This window comes from Equus przewalskii, chromosome 30 (genome assembly GCF_037783145.1).
Source record: "Equus przewalskii isolate Varuska chromosome 30, EquPr2, whole genome shotgun sequence".
Classification (NCBI taxonomy): Eukaryota; Metazoa; Chordata; class Mammalia; order Perissodactyla; family Equidae; genus Equus; species Equus przewalskii.
Window position 1 is genome coordinate 17,361,579 of NC_091860.1, and position 18,519 is coordinate 17,380,097.

The following is an 18,519-nucleotide window of genomic DNA, read 5'->3' on the forward strand; positions in this document are numbered from 1 at the left end:
GTTTGGAAAGAGCATAGATTTGCTTATAAAATGTACTGGCCTATAACAGACTTCCAAGAACAATAAAGCTTTTTAACAGGTTTAATTACATTCTTATAGGTATCGTCTTACCATCATTTCTAATGAATTGTCTTTTCTACCATTTCACATTGGATTATAGCAGTCTGATACTAAAACAGAAGAGAACTGCACTTAGTAATCTTCTGGACCAATGGATCAGACTTTAACGTACATATTGATCACTTGGGATCTTGCTAAAATACACATTCTCATTCAGTAGGTTGGCGGGGCTGGATTCTTCCTTTCAAACCAGCTATTGGGTGATATTGATGCTGCTGGAGCGTGCGCTGCACTTTGAATGGAAAGATTTTAGGGGCGATTTTATGTAAATTGCCTGGTGAATAAAATTATCTCCCTTCCTTCCCTTCCTGCTTTCTGAGAAGCAGAAGAAAACAACTTCAGCATATTTTGCATCGGTAATAATATCATGGGTAATAAAACTGAGGGTGAATTTAAGCACCAAATTTATCAGCCATCTTAAAATGGATTCAGAACAATTCCTTGCCAAAAATGATTGTAGATATAAATTTGCATTATAAAGAATCAAATTGTCAAGGAAGACAAGGGAGGGAAAGACAAATGTGTAGTTTGTTTAGCCTGATGTGGCTATTTCCTGATTTCTTCTGCTGCTCAGTTATCAGTCACAGCTTGATGCTAAAACGGTGTCTAGAATATAGATCCTGATGATCTATACTGTAGTAGCCTGCCTTGATGGGGTTGTGAGAGCCACAGACTGACTGTTCGTCTTGCTAGAGACCTACCAGTGCTAGTATCTGGCTTGAGAAGCTAGTGGTAGAGCTTGACTGACCTGGTCAGCAGTGAATGCTCAGAGGTGCACTTGATACGCAGATCACATAGTGGGGCTTCAGGTGGCCAGGGTCTCAGGACTGGTTGTCTCTACCTTAAGCATCCTAATCCGTTAGCTGAGATAGAGCCACAGGTGAGCACTGTTCTTACCATCACGTGAAATCTTGCAACACATAATGTTGAGCATTGACTGAAAGATACACACAATAGAGAAGTACATTTTCTATTCTCAAGACATTTTTTTTCCTTTCCAACAGTTTCTTTTCTATAGTCTTACTAGGTTGTTCTTTCTTCTTCTCTTTGTCTTGTTCTTCCTCTTCTCAGCAAAAACTTCCTCCAATTAGTTCTGAAAAAAATGATAGTTTGCACTCACCTCCTTTACTTTTTTTAACCATTGAATTACTTTTTTCTTTAAAAATTAATTTTAAATAAATAAAATGTCACAAGACAGCAAAAGTCCCCCATCCACCTGCCTTTACCTTCTCGTCAGAGGTAGCTCATATTTTGGATTTTTTGTGTTTCACCTGCGTGCATGTTTTTTTACTTTTACTAGTAAAATACAGTCATGCACCATATAATGACATTTCGGTCAACATCAGACCACATATATGACGGTGGTCCCATAAGATTAGTACCATAGAGCCTAGGTGTGTAGTAGCCTACACCATCTAGGCTCGTGTAAGTGTACTCTTGATGTTCACACGATGAAATTGCCTAATGAAGCATTTCTCAGAACTTATCCTCATCATTGTGATGTCATTTAATTAAGTGACATTAAGTGACACTTGACTGTATATACATACATATATGTATATTATACATACATAAAAATATATACATACATGTACATGTATAATGTGTGTGTGTGTATATATATATATATTATATCTCCATACACACTACATAGTGTTGCTTTCTGTTTTACATTTGACATAAATGGAACCATACTTATTGATTTTACTGGAATTACATTGAATTTATAATTAATTTTGGGAGAATATTTATTGACTCTTCATATTCTTGAACTTGGAGTATCTCTCCATCGATTTTAGTCTTCTTTTAAGTCCTTCATTAAAATTTCATATTTTTTCCATACTAGTCTTATAGATATTTTGTTATATTTATTCTCACACACCTTATTTTTTGTGGCTATTGAATATGGCATCCACTTAAAAATTACAGATGTAACCTGTTCACCTTACCTAAAATAATCACCTCTTAATTATTTTATTTCTTCCTCCTAGAGCTTATTCCTGCCTCGCTATATATCTAGTAATTTGTTTATTATCTATCTCTCCTTCTAGAATATCATCTCCCCATAGGGAGAAACGTTGTCTATTTTCTTCATTGTCCTATCCCTAACCCCTGTGACAATGTCTGGTAATATGGTAGAGTCAAATATTTGTTGAATGAATGTTGACTAAGTTACGTTTCTAAATTTTTGTTTGCTGGTATAAGTGAAGTCTATTAATTTTTGTGTAATATCTTATCTAGCAACCATTCTGTCCTCTAGAATGACAAAATTTTTGTCTCTCTTGTCTACCACTGTATAGTCAGAGCCTAGAAGAAGGTCTGACACATTAAGGTGCTTAGTACGTATTTATGAATGAACGAGCTCTCTTGAATATTGATTTATAGCTCTTCTTCTCCAATCCTTACAACCTGTTTTCTCCTTTTCTTGTCTTATTGCACTGGAAAATCCTTCAGTATGATGTGCAATAAGGTGATGAGAGCAGGTTTCCTTGCGTTGTTTTTAACTTAAAGGAAATGTTTGAAAATGTTTAACTCTAAGTAAATAAGTGTATTTGCTGTAGCTGTTTGGTAAGCATTTCTCATCTGATTAAAAAGATTTCCTTCTATTCCTAATTTTCTAACACTTTTATGATGAATAAGTGTTGAGTTTTATCAAATGCTTTTCTGCAATTGTCATTGATTCTCCCTTAATATAATTTGCAAATTTGCATGTATTTTTCTCTTTTAATTTTTTTGTGTGTGTGGTGAATTTTCTAATAGATCTTCTAATCTTAAACCATTGTTAGTCCAACTTGCTCAAGATTTATATATTTTACAAATTGATGGATTAGTTTTAATATATTAAATAGAATTTTTCATTTATATTGTTAAGTGAGATTGACTTAACCTTTTTCTTTCTTTGAAATCGTTTGACTGATTTTGCTCTCAAAGTTATACTAACCTCATTAAATAAGTTGGAGATTCTCCCTTCTTTTCTATTCTTTGTTACATTTTGCAGAAGATTAGGCGTGGGATATTGATTTATTGAAGCCTTGGATGAATTCCCCTATAAAATCATCTGGGCTAGGATTTTTATTTTCCTTTGTCTGTGGGTAATTTTTATTACTAATTTTTATTGATTTATTGGTCTTTTCAGGTTTTTCATTTTTTCTTCAGCTAGTTGTATTATTTGATTTTCATAAAAAACTAAGAATTCAAATTTATTGGCATAAGGTTGTTAACAGATTTCATTATAGTTTAAAAAATTTCTACTATATCTATAATTATGTTCTTTTCTTATTAGTTGTATTGCTCATTTAAGCTTTCTTTTATTATTGATTAGTCGTAGAGGTTTATAATTTATTGGTCTTATAAAAGAAATAGCTTTTGATTTCCTTAATCTTTTTTAGTATTTTCTACATTTCTGTTTCATTAATTTCAGATGTCGTCTTGTTTCTTCTACTTTCTTTGTGTTTTTTTCTTCTTTGTTTTTCTAACTTCTGGGGTTAGACAACTAGTTTATTTTTCTTAATATTTGTTCTTTTCTGATATAAGCACTTAAGGCTATAAATTTCCCTCTACATATTGCTTTGACTACATCCCATAAATTTTAATATATAATGTTTTCTCTTTCATTCAGTCCTAAATATATTCTAATTTCCATTATGATTTCTTGTTTAACACATGATTTATATAGAAAGTTGTTTTATGTTTCCAAATTGTGGGACCTTTTTGTTATCTCTTTGTTACTGTGTTCTAATTTAATTTTATGGTGGTCAGAGAACATGGATTTTTGTTTGTTTGTTTGTTTGTTTATTCTTCTCCCCAAAGCCCTCCAGTACATAGTTGTATATTCTAGTTGTGAGTGCCTCTGGTTGTGCTATGTGGGACGCTGCCTCAGCATGGCCTGATGAGTGGTGCCATGTCCTTGCCCAGGATCCAAAGTGGCGAAACCCTGGGCTGCCAAAGTGGAGCGCACAAACTTAACCACTTGGCCACTGGGCCGGCCTCAAGAACATGGTTTTTAATAGTTTTAATATTTTCTGAGACTTGATTTGTGGTCAACTATATAGATACATTTTTATACATGTTAATAGACACATGAAAAGAGTAACTATAGAGAATTTTTGAATTTTAATTGTTGGATGTTGTAGAAAGCTTGTTACTGTTGTTGTTATTGTAATTCACTAGCTTGTGGAAATCACAAAAATCATCTAATTTACTGGTTAGTATGTTTGAAAAAGAATTCTGTCGTGAATTCTCTGAAACTGCTACTTTAAAAGTTACTAACTTATTTTTGGTAACCAAATCCTGTAACCTCTTCTTAGGCCTAGATCTTTGCCTCATTTGACACTCTTCATCACTCTATCACTCTCTCCTTAGTTTTCTCTTGGCTTCTGTGACGTGACATTGACCTTGTTTTTAATTGCTTTTCAGACTACTCCTGTGTTTACTGTTTCCTCTACCTTTCACTGTACTCAAAATATGGGTGTCCCCTAAGCTTCTGCTCTCATCTCTTATCTCTTTCTCTGTTAATTACTTCCCACTTTTTCATTTCTAAGCTCCCAATCTAGCCATGCTTTCAGCTATTATCATATACATACATGTGATTTCCGAGTACAGCCCCAGGGTCTCTTCGGAAGTCCAGACCTACATATTAGCCCCAATAGATAATTCCACTTGGGTGATACACCGTTATATTAGATTCAATATATCAAAAGACAAAATTACATCTTTCTCCTGCCCCCAGCCATTATGTTGTTATATTATATTGCCATTATACATTACTGAAGATAGTTTTCTCAAGCAGATCTGTGGTCATCTAATTTTACTACTCAAAATTCCTCTGTTTTTTTAATGTAGTAAAATATACATAACATAAAAATTAGCATTTTACCCCTTTTTATATATACAATTCAGTGGTATTACATGCATTCACAATTTTGTGCAATCATCACTACTATCCATTTCCAGTACTTCTCCATAATACTAAACAAAAACTCTGTACCCTTTAAACAATAACTCCTCATTCCCCCTGTCCTCAGCCCCTGGTAGTAACCTCTATTCTACTTCCTGTCTCTTTCTGTTCCCTATTCCAGTTGTTGCATATGAGTAGAATCATACAATTTGTGTCCTTTTGTGTCTGGCTTATTTTGCTTAGCATAATGTTTTCAAGGTTCATCTGTGTTGTAGCATGTATCAAAATGTCATTCTTTTTTAAGGTTAAATAATATTCTACTGTGTGTATATAAAATGTGGTTATATATACAAATATATAAATGGTTATATATTTTTGTTTTGCTTGTTTATCAAATAAGTTAAATATCTCAAACAAATTATGTATATATATATGTGGATATATATAACCATATATGGCTTTGTTTTTCCATTCATCTGTTTATCCACTTTCTTTATCCATTCATCTATTGATGGACATGTGAGTTGTTTCTATCTTTTGGCTACTGTGAATAATGCTTCTGTGGACATTGATATACAAGTATCTGTTTAAGTCCCTGCTTTTAATTCCTTTGGGCATATACCTAGAAGTAGAATTACTGGATCATATGGTAATTCTATGTTTACTTTTTAAGGAACCACAAAACTGCTTTCCACAGTGGCTGCACCATTTTACATTCTCACCAGCAATGTGCTAGAGTTCCAATTTCTCCATATCCCCATCAACACTTGTTATTTTCCATTTTTTTTATAATAACCATCTGGGGGGGCGTGAAGTATTATCTTATTGTGGTTTTGATTTGCATTTCCCTAATAACTAATGAAGTCGAGCATCTTTTAATGTTCTTATTGGCCATTCATAATATATTTTCTTTGGAGAAATGTCTACTCAATTCCTTTCCCATTTTTTGAGTTATTTGTTTTTTTTATTTTTGAGTTGTAAGAGTTCTTTTATTTTCAGGATACTAGCATGATCCTGTGTCTTTATTCCTCTTGGGGTGGAATTTCTGGGGCATTAATTGGATGTGTATTCAATTTTATAAGAAACTGCCAAATAATTATTCAGAATGGTTCCATCAGTATACGTTCCCACCAGGCACATCTGAGACTTCTAGCAGCTCTGCAGACTTGCCAATGTTTCATCTTCTCAGTCTTTTTTATTTTAGCCATTCTGATGGGTGTGAAATGTCTTATTGTGATATTTAATTTATATTACTCTATGAATAATGATGTAGTGTACTTTTCACATTGGCCATTCACTCATCTTCTTTATGAAGTGTCTGTCCAAGTCTTTTGTCCACTTTTAATTTGGTCATTTGTTTTTTCATTGTTTGTTTGTAGGAATTCTTTTCTATTCCAGATATGAGTCCCTTGTTAGATATACATTTTGCAATTACCTCTCCTTCCCTCCTCCACAGTCTATGACTTGCCTATTCATTTTCTTATTCATATCTTTAATGAGGACAAATTTCTATTTTTGACGAAGTCAAATTTACTAATTTTCTAAATCTTATGGCTAATGTCTTTTGCATTCTACCTAAGAAATATTTGCCTACTCCAAGGTTGTAAAGATATTCTTCCCTGTTTTCTTCTAGGAGTTTTATGGTTCTAGTTTTTTTGTTTACATCTATGAGAAATATTAAATGAGTTTCTGTGTATGGAGAGAGGCAGAGGTTGTGGTGTTTTGTTTTTTCTCCTCCATAAGGATATCGAGTTATTGCAGCACTACTTGTTAAAATGACTTTCTTTTCCCTGTTGAATTGTCTTGGCACCGTGTATTGGGTTGTGTTGGCTGTATATTTGTGGGCCCTTCTCTGGGCTTTCTCTTCTATTCCATTCATCTATTTGTCTACCCTTGCACCAGTACCACACTATCTTGATTATATCCAAGTTTTGTAAACATTAAGACCAAGTTTTAAAAGCATCCACTTAGCACCTACATGTTTCCAACTCTTTATATATGTTACTAATGACAATCTTATGAAGTAGATATTCCAGACTCTGTATATGTTACTAATGACAGTCATATGAGGTAGATATTATTTCCTATCTTTCATTCCCCCATGTCATCATAATTGCAGAATATAATACAAGTTGAGTAGGCCACATTTCTGAGCACTAGCCTGTATTATTACAAATTCCATATTTTTCCTACCTTTGCAGAAATTAAGTATAGATGCATTTGACTGGCATATAAGCTCTGCCAAAATTAGTGCATCATGCTGCTCCAGCTAAGTCTCCAAATATTTTCTTCAAGGTACCCAACGTTCTCACCAAACTAGACCCCTCACAGATTTCTAAATATGTCCCCCCTTTTCTGCATATGTGTTTTTGTATGCATGCATTTTATGCCCACCATTTTTGCACCTTAAATCTAGCATTTTCATCTCAAAAAATCTCTCCATCGAGCTATTACTGAGCCTCACAATCAAATGTGATGTCTGCCTCAGAATTTTTATACCACTTTATAGCTCTGATGGCACCTATGATAGTCTGCCTTATAATGTATTTTTCTCCGTATTCTTGCCCAATTTTCCCCTGTAAAGAAAACTCCTTGAAGGCAGTTTTATTAGTTATCTTTATTAATTATCTTATTTATAAGTTAATTAATTTATTAGTTATATTTGTATCTCTTAAATAGACATTTCAACAAATTGGAGTGAAGGAAACTTTTTGAGTTAGCTGAAAGATACTGTGATTAAAGTTAAAGAAAGTTTTAAAAAAGCGAACAGGTTAACCTAGCATGTGAGTCAGGATAATCCCAAAGCTTGTTCTGTCAATTGAATCCCTCAAAACTTGTTTTCCTTTTCAAACCAGAACTTTCCAGTTGGAGGATTCTCCGGACTGTAGCAGAGATTTTGTGGAGATCCGGCAAGGAAACGCCACTGGTCACTTGGTGGGACGATACTGTGGAAGCGTCCTCCCCCTCAATTACTCGTCCATTCTTGGGCATGTCCTGTGGATCAGATTTGTCTCAGATGGCTCAGGAAGTGGCACAGGCTTCCAGGCCACGTTTACTAACAGTAAGTTGCTTCTGTTTTAGTGATGGCTTCCAGAATGTGTCCTACAACCTAGAAAGGATAACAAATTTTTCAGTAGTGAGCTAAATAAAAACAATTCTGAACTTTACATTATTCTATATTTGTTGTCTTTGTAGAATCACTTCATGATAACATATATTAGAAAAACTAAATTATATATGAATGGCTCTTTAAGAACCAGGGAGAGCATTCTCAATGGCTCTAACATTCTTTTTAAGCTCCAGTTTCTACCTAATGTTAAATTAAATATTTTTCATTATATTTTGTTAAAGAGTCTTCTAATGTATTATAGCTCAGGTTTGGCATATTTATAGGAAATGTGTTTCTTTTGAGCCCATAAATTCTATATTCTTCAAATTCAAAACATTTAGTGTTACTCCAGGATTGACTTAAGATATTATTATATTGACTTAAGATAATATTATATATTAAGATATATAACATATATTATTTTATATTGCTCAGATATTGTAACAACACGGTATTGTTCTAATAGGATAAAATGTTAAATATTTTTATTTTCTAACTCAACTTTTCCATAATTAGCTATTCTATACATGATTCCAAAATGCCAGTTTGTCTTATCTTATTGGATTTTAAAATCATGTTCCATTCTTTTATAAAACAAAGTGGAATAGGTAAACCAAAATTTAAAAATGGGCTGGTAATTCCCTTTCCTTCCCATGTCCCCATATCCCCTGCGGGTGTGGGAACCCCAGATCCCATGAGAAGTTACATCTATTTTTTCACCATGCAACCTTTTAAGGAGGGGGAATTCCATTCACAAAATCACCCTTCTCTGAGGAATTAATACACAGCACAGAAACCAAAAGGGAAGCAGTATTTCTTTCAGTGTTCAGAAAAGAAATCCTAGTCAATTAAAAGTCTATTGCTTTCGACATCCCTTGCCTTTTGTTTCTTTTATTTGATTAAAGAGCTGTTCTAAGTAGGTCTGATTTACTGTCCATTTTCCCTCCTAGTATTTGGCAATGATAATATTGTTGGAACTCATGGGAAAGTTGCCTCTCCCTTATGGCCTGGAAATTACCCCCACAACTCCAACTACCAATGGATAGTGAATGTGAACGAGTCTCAAGTTATCCACGGGAGCATCTTGGAGATGGACATTGAAGCAGCAAATTACTGCTATTATGACAAGTTAAGGGTGAGTTTCCAAGTGCAATTGATGTTTATAAAGTTTGGTAAATTGCTATTTGCAAAAATAAATCCAAGTTAATGTCTATTCAAGCATTTGAAAATCATATGGGATGGTCTGCCCTAAATCATGATTACCCTTTCTACCCCTATACAAAGGTAATTCCAGTATTATATTTATTATCTTTGATTCTGTATCTAAGGGTTTTTTATTTTAGCATTATTGTAATTTACCTATTGGGCTTTGTCTAAGCATGTATGTATAGCTTAATTAACTATTTATTCTATCTTATATCCCATTTTCCTATTTATTCTTATGTTAGAGTGTTAAAAATTTTCAGGATCATTTTAAAATAAATAATATAAAAGTTGTGGTGATCATTGCCATACAGACATTGGTTACTGCATCAATTCTGAAAGAAACACTATCACATTCTTGTTTTTCCCTTAGCTTTGTTGAGGTATATTTGACGAATAAATATTGTGTAGATTTAAGATGTACAACTTAATGTTTTGATATATGTATACATTGTGAAATAATTACCACAATCAAACTAATTAACATATCCATCAGCTCACATGGTTATCTTTTGGGTTGGTTTTGGTTTTATTTTTGGCATACTGAGAGTACTTAAGATTTACCCTCTTAGCAAATTTCAAGTATACAATACAGTATCATTAACTATAGTCGCATTGCTGTACTTAGATCTCCAGAATTATTCATTCTGCATAATTGAAACTATGTATCCTTTGATCAACATCTCCCTATTTCCCTCTTGCCTCATCTCCTAGCAAGTGTTATTCTACTCTCTGCTTCTATGAGGTTGACTATTTTGCTATAAAATACTTGAAGGCCAGGATTCTATCTTATTCATCTTGAGTCCACAATGCCTCCCATAGAACCCAGTACCTGGTAAATGCTCAGTGTGCGTGGAAATAATTATTACATAATATGAAAATCTGAGCTAATATAGTAGTTTCAGTAGAGAAATTTATGATAACCATTACCATGAATTTGTTCCAAATGATTCAGAAGAAGATGGAAAGAAGGGTAGGAAATGTGGTTGAATAGTATCCATCCACATGTGCAGGGGAACAAAAAAGTGCTCCATGGTCTGTGTTTGGAAACTATCACAAAATATGTCTCTAAATAGGTAATTTAATATTTTCAACCACGTGAAAAAGGCTTATTGAGTGTTTCAATGTGTGCAGGGCCTGTAAACTGTGATTCCTGTGTTGTCATTAATTCTGCTTCTTTACTTCTGTGGGGACATGGAGTCCTGTAGGATACTGCCACTTTCTCTCATTAAGCCTTTCTTCTTTCTTGTTGTTTTTTCCCTTTCCTCCTAATTCCTCCTCTCGAGGCCCCAAAGCACATTCAACAGGTGCCATTGTTTGTGTGCAGCTAGACTTGTTCCTACTTTTCCACCCCCAAATTTTACCGTAAGTCCTATAATGAGCTATATCACACAGAACATGTTTATTAATATCATTTTGCAGCAGAGATACAAGTTATTTTAAAACACTTTAAATTATTTCCAATCATATTTTATGTTTAATGGCACTTTCATTTTAAACTGATACATAATTGTTGCTTATATATACACTTATTGTTTTTTTAATTATGACAAAATTATAATAACATAAGGCATACTTTTAGTTTTCTCTTCTATCAAGAAAAACTTTGCTCAGTTGCTTAAATTTAATGCTCTATTATCTCTTTTTGACATGCAGATTTATGATGGACTTGGCGTTCATTCCCGCCTAATTGGGACTTACTGTGGTACCCAGACCGAGTCTTTCAGCTCCAGTAGAAATTCTTTGACATTTCAGTTTTCTTCTGACTCTTCAGTCTCAGGGAAAGGATTCCTTCTGGAGTGGTTTGCAATGAATGTCTCTGCTGGACCTTTACCTACTGTTGCTACAGGTGTGTCTGGTAATAAATGGAATTCTTTTTTTAAAGGAGGTGATATGTGTAGGCCAATATTTCAAAGGGTCGTACCATAATAGGAGCCAAATACACAAAAGAGTAAGGAGAGTAACTGCAGCCCCCAAACCCTTCCTCATATGTTCATGTGTTCTTTTAATTTCATGAATACTACATTTTGTAAAAATTGTACATTAGTTTCTAAAAACTGCTAGTTTTGTGTTATATTTTGTATATTAATTAGGAGTTTAGTATCCATGAGATATTCTACTTACAATTCTAAAGACCACTTTAGAGATCTCTGAACATTTGATTTGTAAATACCATGCACGCACACACACAAACTAGTAGACAGAAGTAACTTTTTTTCTGTATATTTCATTTTCAACGTGCTTTCAGAAATGCTCCACTTTCTCCTTAGCTTGCTGTAAACCTTCAGATTTCAAGGCAAGTTGGCCTAATTTTTGAACTTTTATTTTACTATTTTTAAGACATCTTTAATTCCTTTAGTAAGCTGTGTTTGGGGAGACTGTCCTTTTCCTTGAAAAGTTGTTTAAATAATTTTGAATGGCTCTTATGAATTTGAGGGCTGGCATAGAGGGAATTCTGCAGACATTTCTCAGAGGGTATTTTCAGTGCTTGCAATACCTGAGTGCGACACACTGTCATAGCATCCCATTGAAGAATATTCTAACTTTGAGCTTGTTCTAGAACTAAACAGACCCAAAAGATTAGAGTCTTTTTGCTTCTAACTTCTTGGGAATTTGTATCACTGATAAAGGTATAATTCATACTTATTTTTATTCAATGCTCCTTAGTATTCTGTCCTGAGATGTTATTTTCACTTCCCTTGTAAAGTGCTTGAAATTCTTCCTTTAAATATTAATATATTTATCTAAGTGCAGAGAACCGTCAGCAAGATTGCCGAATGTAATTTAGAGCTACCCATTTAATTCTGGTTGGCTCTGATAAGTAAACTTGAGTTCATCTTTTTTTATATCCACAAATCTCAAGTTAGAGAAGGCATCGCTTACTCATGCAGAACATGATATCAACAAATATAATTTAGTACTCAAAAAAATAACAAATTCTTATCTCATACTTATGTTCTATAATTCTATGATTTAGTTCAATGAGTGAATATGTATCATAAATCTCATTTTTCCTAATTAAGAACAAGGAAAGGGGAAAGTAACAGGGTAAGAGAATTTTATAATTTACTAGTTATCTAGATGGTATGATGACATCATATTCTGAAAGTTTCATTAAAACCAAAAAAAAGCTTAACATTTTAAAATGTGTTAGTGTATTAAGCATTGTACCATCAGCATTTCTTATACATACATATATTTAATTCCTCAACAAATATTTATTGAAAATTTTTTATAGATAAACTGAAGTGACTAAGAAAACAAACCAAGATATAATCTCTACTCTCTAGGAGCTTAAAAGAAATTGGGAAAGATAAAGCATTCATATGTCAGTTAAATAACAATATAGTGGGGCTGGCCTCGTGGCATAGTGGTTAAGTTCAGCATGCTCCACTTCGGTGTCCTGGGTTAGTGGGTTCAGATCTTAGGTGTGGACCTACACTGCTCATCAGCCATGCTGTGGAGGCATCCCACATATAAAGTAGAGGAAGATGTGAGTTCAGGGCTAATCCTCCTCATGCAAAACAAAAACAAAAAAATATATAGTAATTAAATTATTAAATGACAAAGCAGGTGGTACAGGCAGGAAAAAAGCAAATGAAGGAAACTGAGCCTAATGTGGACTAGGGTCATCTGAAGGAAATTAAACATGTCAAGTAGGGAAACATGAGTCAGCATATCAGCCAGGACATGCTCAGATATGCTGCAGTAACAAACAATTCCACTGTCTTGAGTGGCTGAAGAAAACAAGATTTTTTTCTGGTTTGTGCTACATATCCCGCTTAGATTAACTATGAGCCTTGTCATCATCATCGCTCCATAACCCAGGCTATTGGAGCTGCCACTATCCACGACATTGCCTGTGACCATGGCAGGAGGAAAGAGAGCCCTGGCATGTCTCAGTCTAAAAGTGCTCTGCTTAAAGGGACACAAGTCATTTTGCTCATAATTCATTGGACACAACTGGTCAAATGGCCTCACTTAACCACAAAAGTGCAATTCACAGGGTGAAACTGTGTTTGGAAGTGAAGAAAAATGGAATATTTGACAAACAGTCCTGATGACCCATAGTCAGTTAATGTGACAAGTGCCTTCATAAATTCAAGCAAGAAATATTTCATATAGAGGAAAATCTTAATATTTGAAGACACTGAATAATAGTAAGATCTTCCACTTGGAAATTGCTTTACATGCTTTTTCCTTTACTTCTGTAGTCTATGTAGTAACAGGATAAAGGAATTAGGATCTAGTCCTCTAAAATTGTACATTCACTTCGTGGTGGTTTCAATGAGATGCAAACATATACTGGTATAACAATCATAAACTTCTGAAATTCTGGAGTAAGGACCTCTAAAAAATCCTTTCCTGCATAAAAACGATGAGAACATTTGCAAAAATTGTCAAAATCAACTTTTGAGCATGTCGGTCTTCTATGTGCACTTACTCTGTGCTTGACAAATAATAGGCTCTCATTAATTAATGGGTTGTGTGGCAAAATTATGGCGAAAAAAGTAGAATACAATGTGTTTTTCTGACACAAAATTAAATTATGGAAATCACAGCTGTCTGAATCAGTGGGTTTAATGAAATATTTATAGATTTCTTTGAGAAGTTGTTTTAATTGGCTGTTTCATTTTAGTATGAAACTACCACTTTAAAGTGGATGTGGACGTGGCTGGCTGCTTTTCCGTCAGAGGTATTTCACAGGCAGTGCTTTTCATTCTCCAGGTGCTTGTGGTGGATTCCTGAGGACAGGAGATGCGCCGGTCTTTCTTTTCTCCCCAGGCTGGCCTGAAAGATACAATAATAGAGCTGACTGTATGTGGCTTATTCAGGCTCCAGATTCTACTGTAGAACTCAACATCCTTTCCATGGATATTGAAGCTCACAGAACCTGCAACTTCGATAAACTTGTGATAAGAGACGGTGAGAAACATTTTAAAATACAAAACAAAACAGAAAACTACAAAGTTTCAACCCTGACGCAAATTTAGTTACTTTCAATTATAATCATACGTGTTTACTACCTCTGTCCATTTTGCATAGAATTTCACAGATATTATGATCAATGAAGGCACCAAATATCAGAATTGGCTATTATTTGTAAAGAATGTAAGGAAAGTATGAAATGGCCTGTGATAAAATAATCCACATACTAAGTCAGGGACAGCATTATGTTCCTAAGAGAAAACACCGCCTTTGACTTAAGTAGGAAATAATAATCTGAGTTTTCAGGCTGTGCTGCTTTCTTGTTGAAAGATGTTGGAGATAAATCTTGATATTTTCTACCTATGGCTTTAAGATCCAAGTGTGAAAAAGTATTTATAATTGCAATGTATTCAATTTTCTCTGTCTCCTGAATCTCTGGGTAGAATGGGTAGAATGAAGGGCTAATATTTTGCCATTGTTTCCTCTATATGCAAGTGAGGTGTTGCTGTGCAATGAGTGAGGGATGTGAATTGTGCTAACATGCAACGTGCACAAAATTGTGCTTCACAATTTGCACGGGATGGAGGAGAGGAGGCAGGCCATATCCTCTGATCAGTGTTTCTCACAACGTGGTCCCCAGACCAGCAGCATCAGTGTCTCCTGGGAACTTGTTAGAAATGCAACATTTTCCGCCTCACCCCAGATGGATTAAACTGGAAACTCTGAGGATGGATCCCAGATCTGTGATTTAAAAATCTTCCAGGAAAGTCCAAGTTTAGGGTGAGGAAATAAAGGCAGGATCATGCAAAGTGCAGGGTCAGGTTCTGTTTTTATTTAAAATTTTGAATTTTGATCATTTTACATTACATTTCAATTTTTTTAATATTACACAAAAATATTATTTATCTTGATTTCTAAAGTCTTTGGCATCTCATTAAATTTTGCCCATGATGCAAGTGCTTCACTTACCTGACCTTAGTCCCTGTCTGTGGGCAATAATGATGGCCTCTAACATCTGAGAGCCACTGCTCTGCCTGATAAAGATATTGCAACCTCCAATGCCTACCTAGACAACAGGTAACATAACCAGAAAAGTGTTAAACCAGAGAGCAGGGTTACATGGGCGGCTACTAGGAGTGCAGGCTCAGTGTTATGGGTCTTCCTATTTTCCAAGAGATATGAGCAACATAGAATTTTGTAGAAATTTTCCATTTGTTAAATTTTGGAAATTATGAAGAATTCTTCAGAGCATTTTGTGGACCAAACAAACATGTGTCTGCTTTTGGCCCATAGGTTACTAGGGTGCAACTCTTATCTTACTGATGCCCTCAACCCTGGGAGAAAAATCCAACGGTGGAGGTGCTTCATTATCCTTCTGCAGAGGCTGGACACTAAGTAAAGACTTGAATCAATACTACAAACATAATGAGACGCTAAACCCTAGCTTTCCCCCTTTTGCCTATCGACTGTCAGCTATCAGCACATTGCCCAGAGGAACTATCATTTTTCCTCTCATTGAGGCATTCCTGTGGATGTTAAAATTTAAAACTTTTCATGTAATGAAATTAGTGTGTCCTTGCACACATATCATGACGGTTCAGAACCCAGTAGGAACTTTAAAAAAAATATCTTCGGTAGGTAACCATGTCAATGAAGTAAATTATGGTTATTCTTTTAAAAATCACTTTCTATGGAGTTGCTTTTTGTTTCACCAATAACCGTTCTTGGAAGCCTGAAACCTAAGAGCTGTCCTTTTCTCCTTCTGTGTCACTTTGTGCAAGTCACCAAATGGCTCCAAGTCTGTTCTATCATCTGTGAAAGGGAGAATAATATCTCCCTCGTGGGGTTGTTGTGAGGATTCACGAAATGAATGCACAATTCTCTAGCAAAAGTCTTGGCATTTTGTAGATGCAGAGTTCAGAATAATTTAATTTAGATTTCAATTAATTTTGTTAGAGATATTTCTAAGAGAGGTTTTGTCATATCCTCTTTATCGAATGAATTGTTCTTGCTGAGACAGAGCTGCTTGAGAGAGCTCAGCAAATTGAGGTATATGCCAAAACAAAGACAGTATTTTATATTGATTGTGTGACCCATCCATATAGATTCCTTTTTATCCACAACACCATGAGTAGACAACCAATGGCTTCCATCTTTCCTTATTTGCTTATTTAATCACTCAAGAAATAGTTCAGTGCCTACTATCTGTCAGCTGATGGGTATTTTGTTCATTTGCACAGTATTAATCTATTTTCAGAATTAAATTTTAAATTCCACTTCAATTATTTGTTCTCTGTCCATCCAGTCTTTTGCTTCTGAGGAGCAGGGGCATATACCATTCTGAAGCCAATATCTAAAGCCAGTTGACAACAAGCAATGATACCTGTAGTCACTTGTGCAATTGGCCAGTCATCGCAGGCCCTTGGCCCTTGGCTCTTGCTCCTGGGGTGGTGTGGACGTTCCTGAGCCACCCCAGAGAGGGCCCTGCAGAGCTGAGTCGCTCTTCCACCTGCTTACTCATTTTGTAGAGTTGTCACGGTTCAAAATGAAATCATTCTTTTCCAGACCATGCACCAACAAATTTTGCATCTAAAGATTCGCCCAAACTGAGGTGCCATGAAACTACATTGGGTGTAGAAAAAATTTTTTTAAAAAAGGAAAGAAAGAAAAAAGAAAAAAAAATTTTGTCAAAAATCAGTAATCCTTTGGTCTGTTCTTAGATCTGACATGTACTTTCTTTATCATCTTAAAGAGCTCATTTACTAGCATAGTTTGGGCATCTGGAGTTAACTGTCCAAGGTTTCAAACCCTTGTTTACTCCTATGCTCTGTGCCCTTGGGCTAGTCATGCATCCCCTCTAAGCCTGTTTCCTATCTACCAAATGGAGATACTAATAATACCAACCTAACAGCGTTATTGTGAAGATAAAATCAGATATTACATGTAAGGTACTCAAAGTGGTCATAGTAACTTTTCAAGAAATATCAGCTACCAGTGTCCTTGGGACCTCAGTTTCCACATCTCTAAAATGGGAAGGTGGGATTGGAGAGAGAATCACCAAACTACCCTCTAGATCCAGCCCTTCACTGTTCTTTGACTTGTCCCTCTCTTTAAAGATGGGGTTCATGCCTGCTGAAATCCATATGTCGATGTTGTGGAAGGCTGTAGAAATACCCTAGTATTTATTATGGACACTGGGAGGAGGTGAAATTATCTTGTGGTTATTGGGTTATCTACCAACTAATCAGTTAGTTAATCAATAAGGTATTAGAAATAAGCATTCTTACATCAGACGGTCTGAAGTGAAGTTTGGAAACAAAATGTAAAAATCAACAGAATGTACCCAGTCTCATTGAGAGATAAAATATATTCATATGAAATAAATAACCAATAATAAACTTCCAAATTTTGTAAAATGGGTAATTAGAGAATAAGTCAACAAAAACAATTTGGAGTGAAATGTGTAGCAAAAAGCATATTGAAGACAATTAGTGCAAAAGGAGTTAAAGAGATAAACTTTTAATCATAAAAAATACAAATGTTTCCAGAGGTCTGAAACCCTCCCAAGAATGCCTTTTCAGGCTTCTTGGATTTATAACTATGCCATTACATTTGTGATCACAGAAAATAACTTGTTTTCTGAAGTAGTCAATAATAAATGAGTTTGAGGTGGTAGTCAATGTCAAAAGGACTCATTTTGCTGGTTGGGTAAAAGGGCAAATTTCCTCATGTCTCATATTCTATTTTTGTTTTTTATAAGCTTTAAATTCATTAATTCACTGCCTTAGGGAAAAAACAACATATTTTTCCAGCCAAAGAGTCCAAGTCTGTTATAATCCCCTTTGCTCCATTCCTGCTTTGACTGTGACGGTTGCTTTGATCGAGACTTACATCCAAGAGAAACAAAAGGAAAAAGGGCCAGGAGGAGACCCAGCTCTCCTTCAAGTGTGGAGGGGCACACTTGCTGAAACAATCTTTTTCATCCTCCACACATGGACAGAAGTGTGTTCTTTTAACAGCAAAATGAAAAAACAACAACCAAGAAATGAAAAGTAAAAAAAGTGAAACAAAACAAAACAAACCCCACACACAACCAAAAAACCCTCTGCAGCTGAAGAAAGGGTCCTATGAAAGTTTCACATCTCTTGACAAATGGCCCTATGACATTAGCATTGGATCTGAGGCTGAAGAACCAAGCTTTTTTCTCTCTTAGGTACTTGACCTTCAGCAGTTAGAGTCATCTGGAACTGTCTCTAACACA

General features: G+C 35.0%; 1 protein-coding gene and 1 long non-coding RNA gene across 3 annotated transcripts in view; one reads left to right on the forward strand and one right to left on the reverse strand.

The window, feature by feature from the left end:
* The window catches only part of CUBN (cubilin), a 256,044-nt gene that overhangs the window by 147,193 nt on the left and 90,332 nt on the right, over positions 1–18,519 (forward strand). For both annotated transcript variants that reach the window (XM_070600806.1, XM_008510973.2), the window contains 4 exons: positions 7,873–8,078; positions 9,077–9,261; positions 10,986–11,178; positions 14,058–14,255. In XM_070600806.1, coding sequence (XP_070456907.1) covers positions 7,873–8,078; positions 9,077–9,261; positions 10,986–11,178; positions 14,058–14,255 — 782 coding nt within the window. The remainder of the gene's footprint in view (positions 1–7,872; positions 8,079–9,076; positions 9,262–10,985; positions 11,179–14,057; positions 14,256–18,519) is intronic.
* The window catches only part of LOC139080415 (uncharacterized), a 42,046-nt gene continuing 37,419 nt past the window's right edge, over positions 13,893–18,519 (reverse strand). Inside the window, exon 3 of the long non-coding RNA XR_011534919.1 lies at positions 13,893–14,120. This is a non-coding gene — a long non-coding RNA (uncharacterized lncRNA). The remainder of the gene's footprint in view (positions 14,121–18,519) is intronic.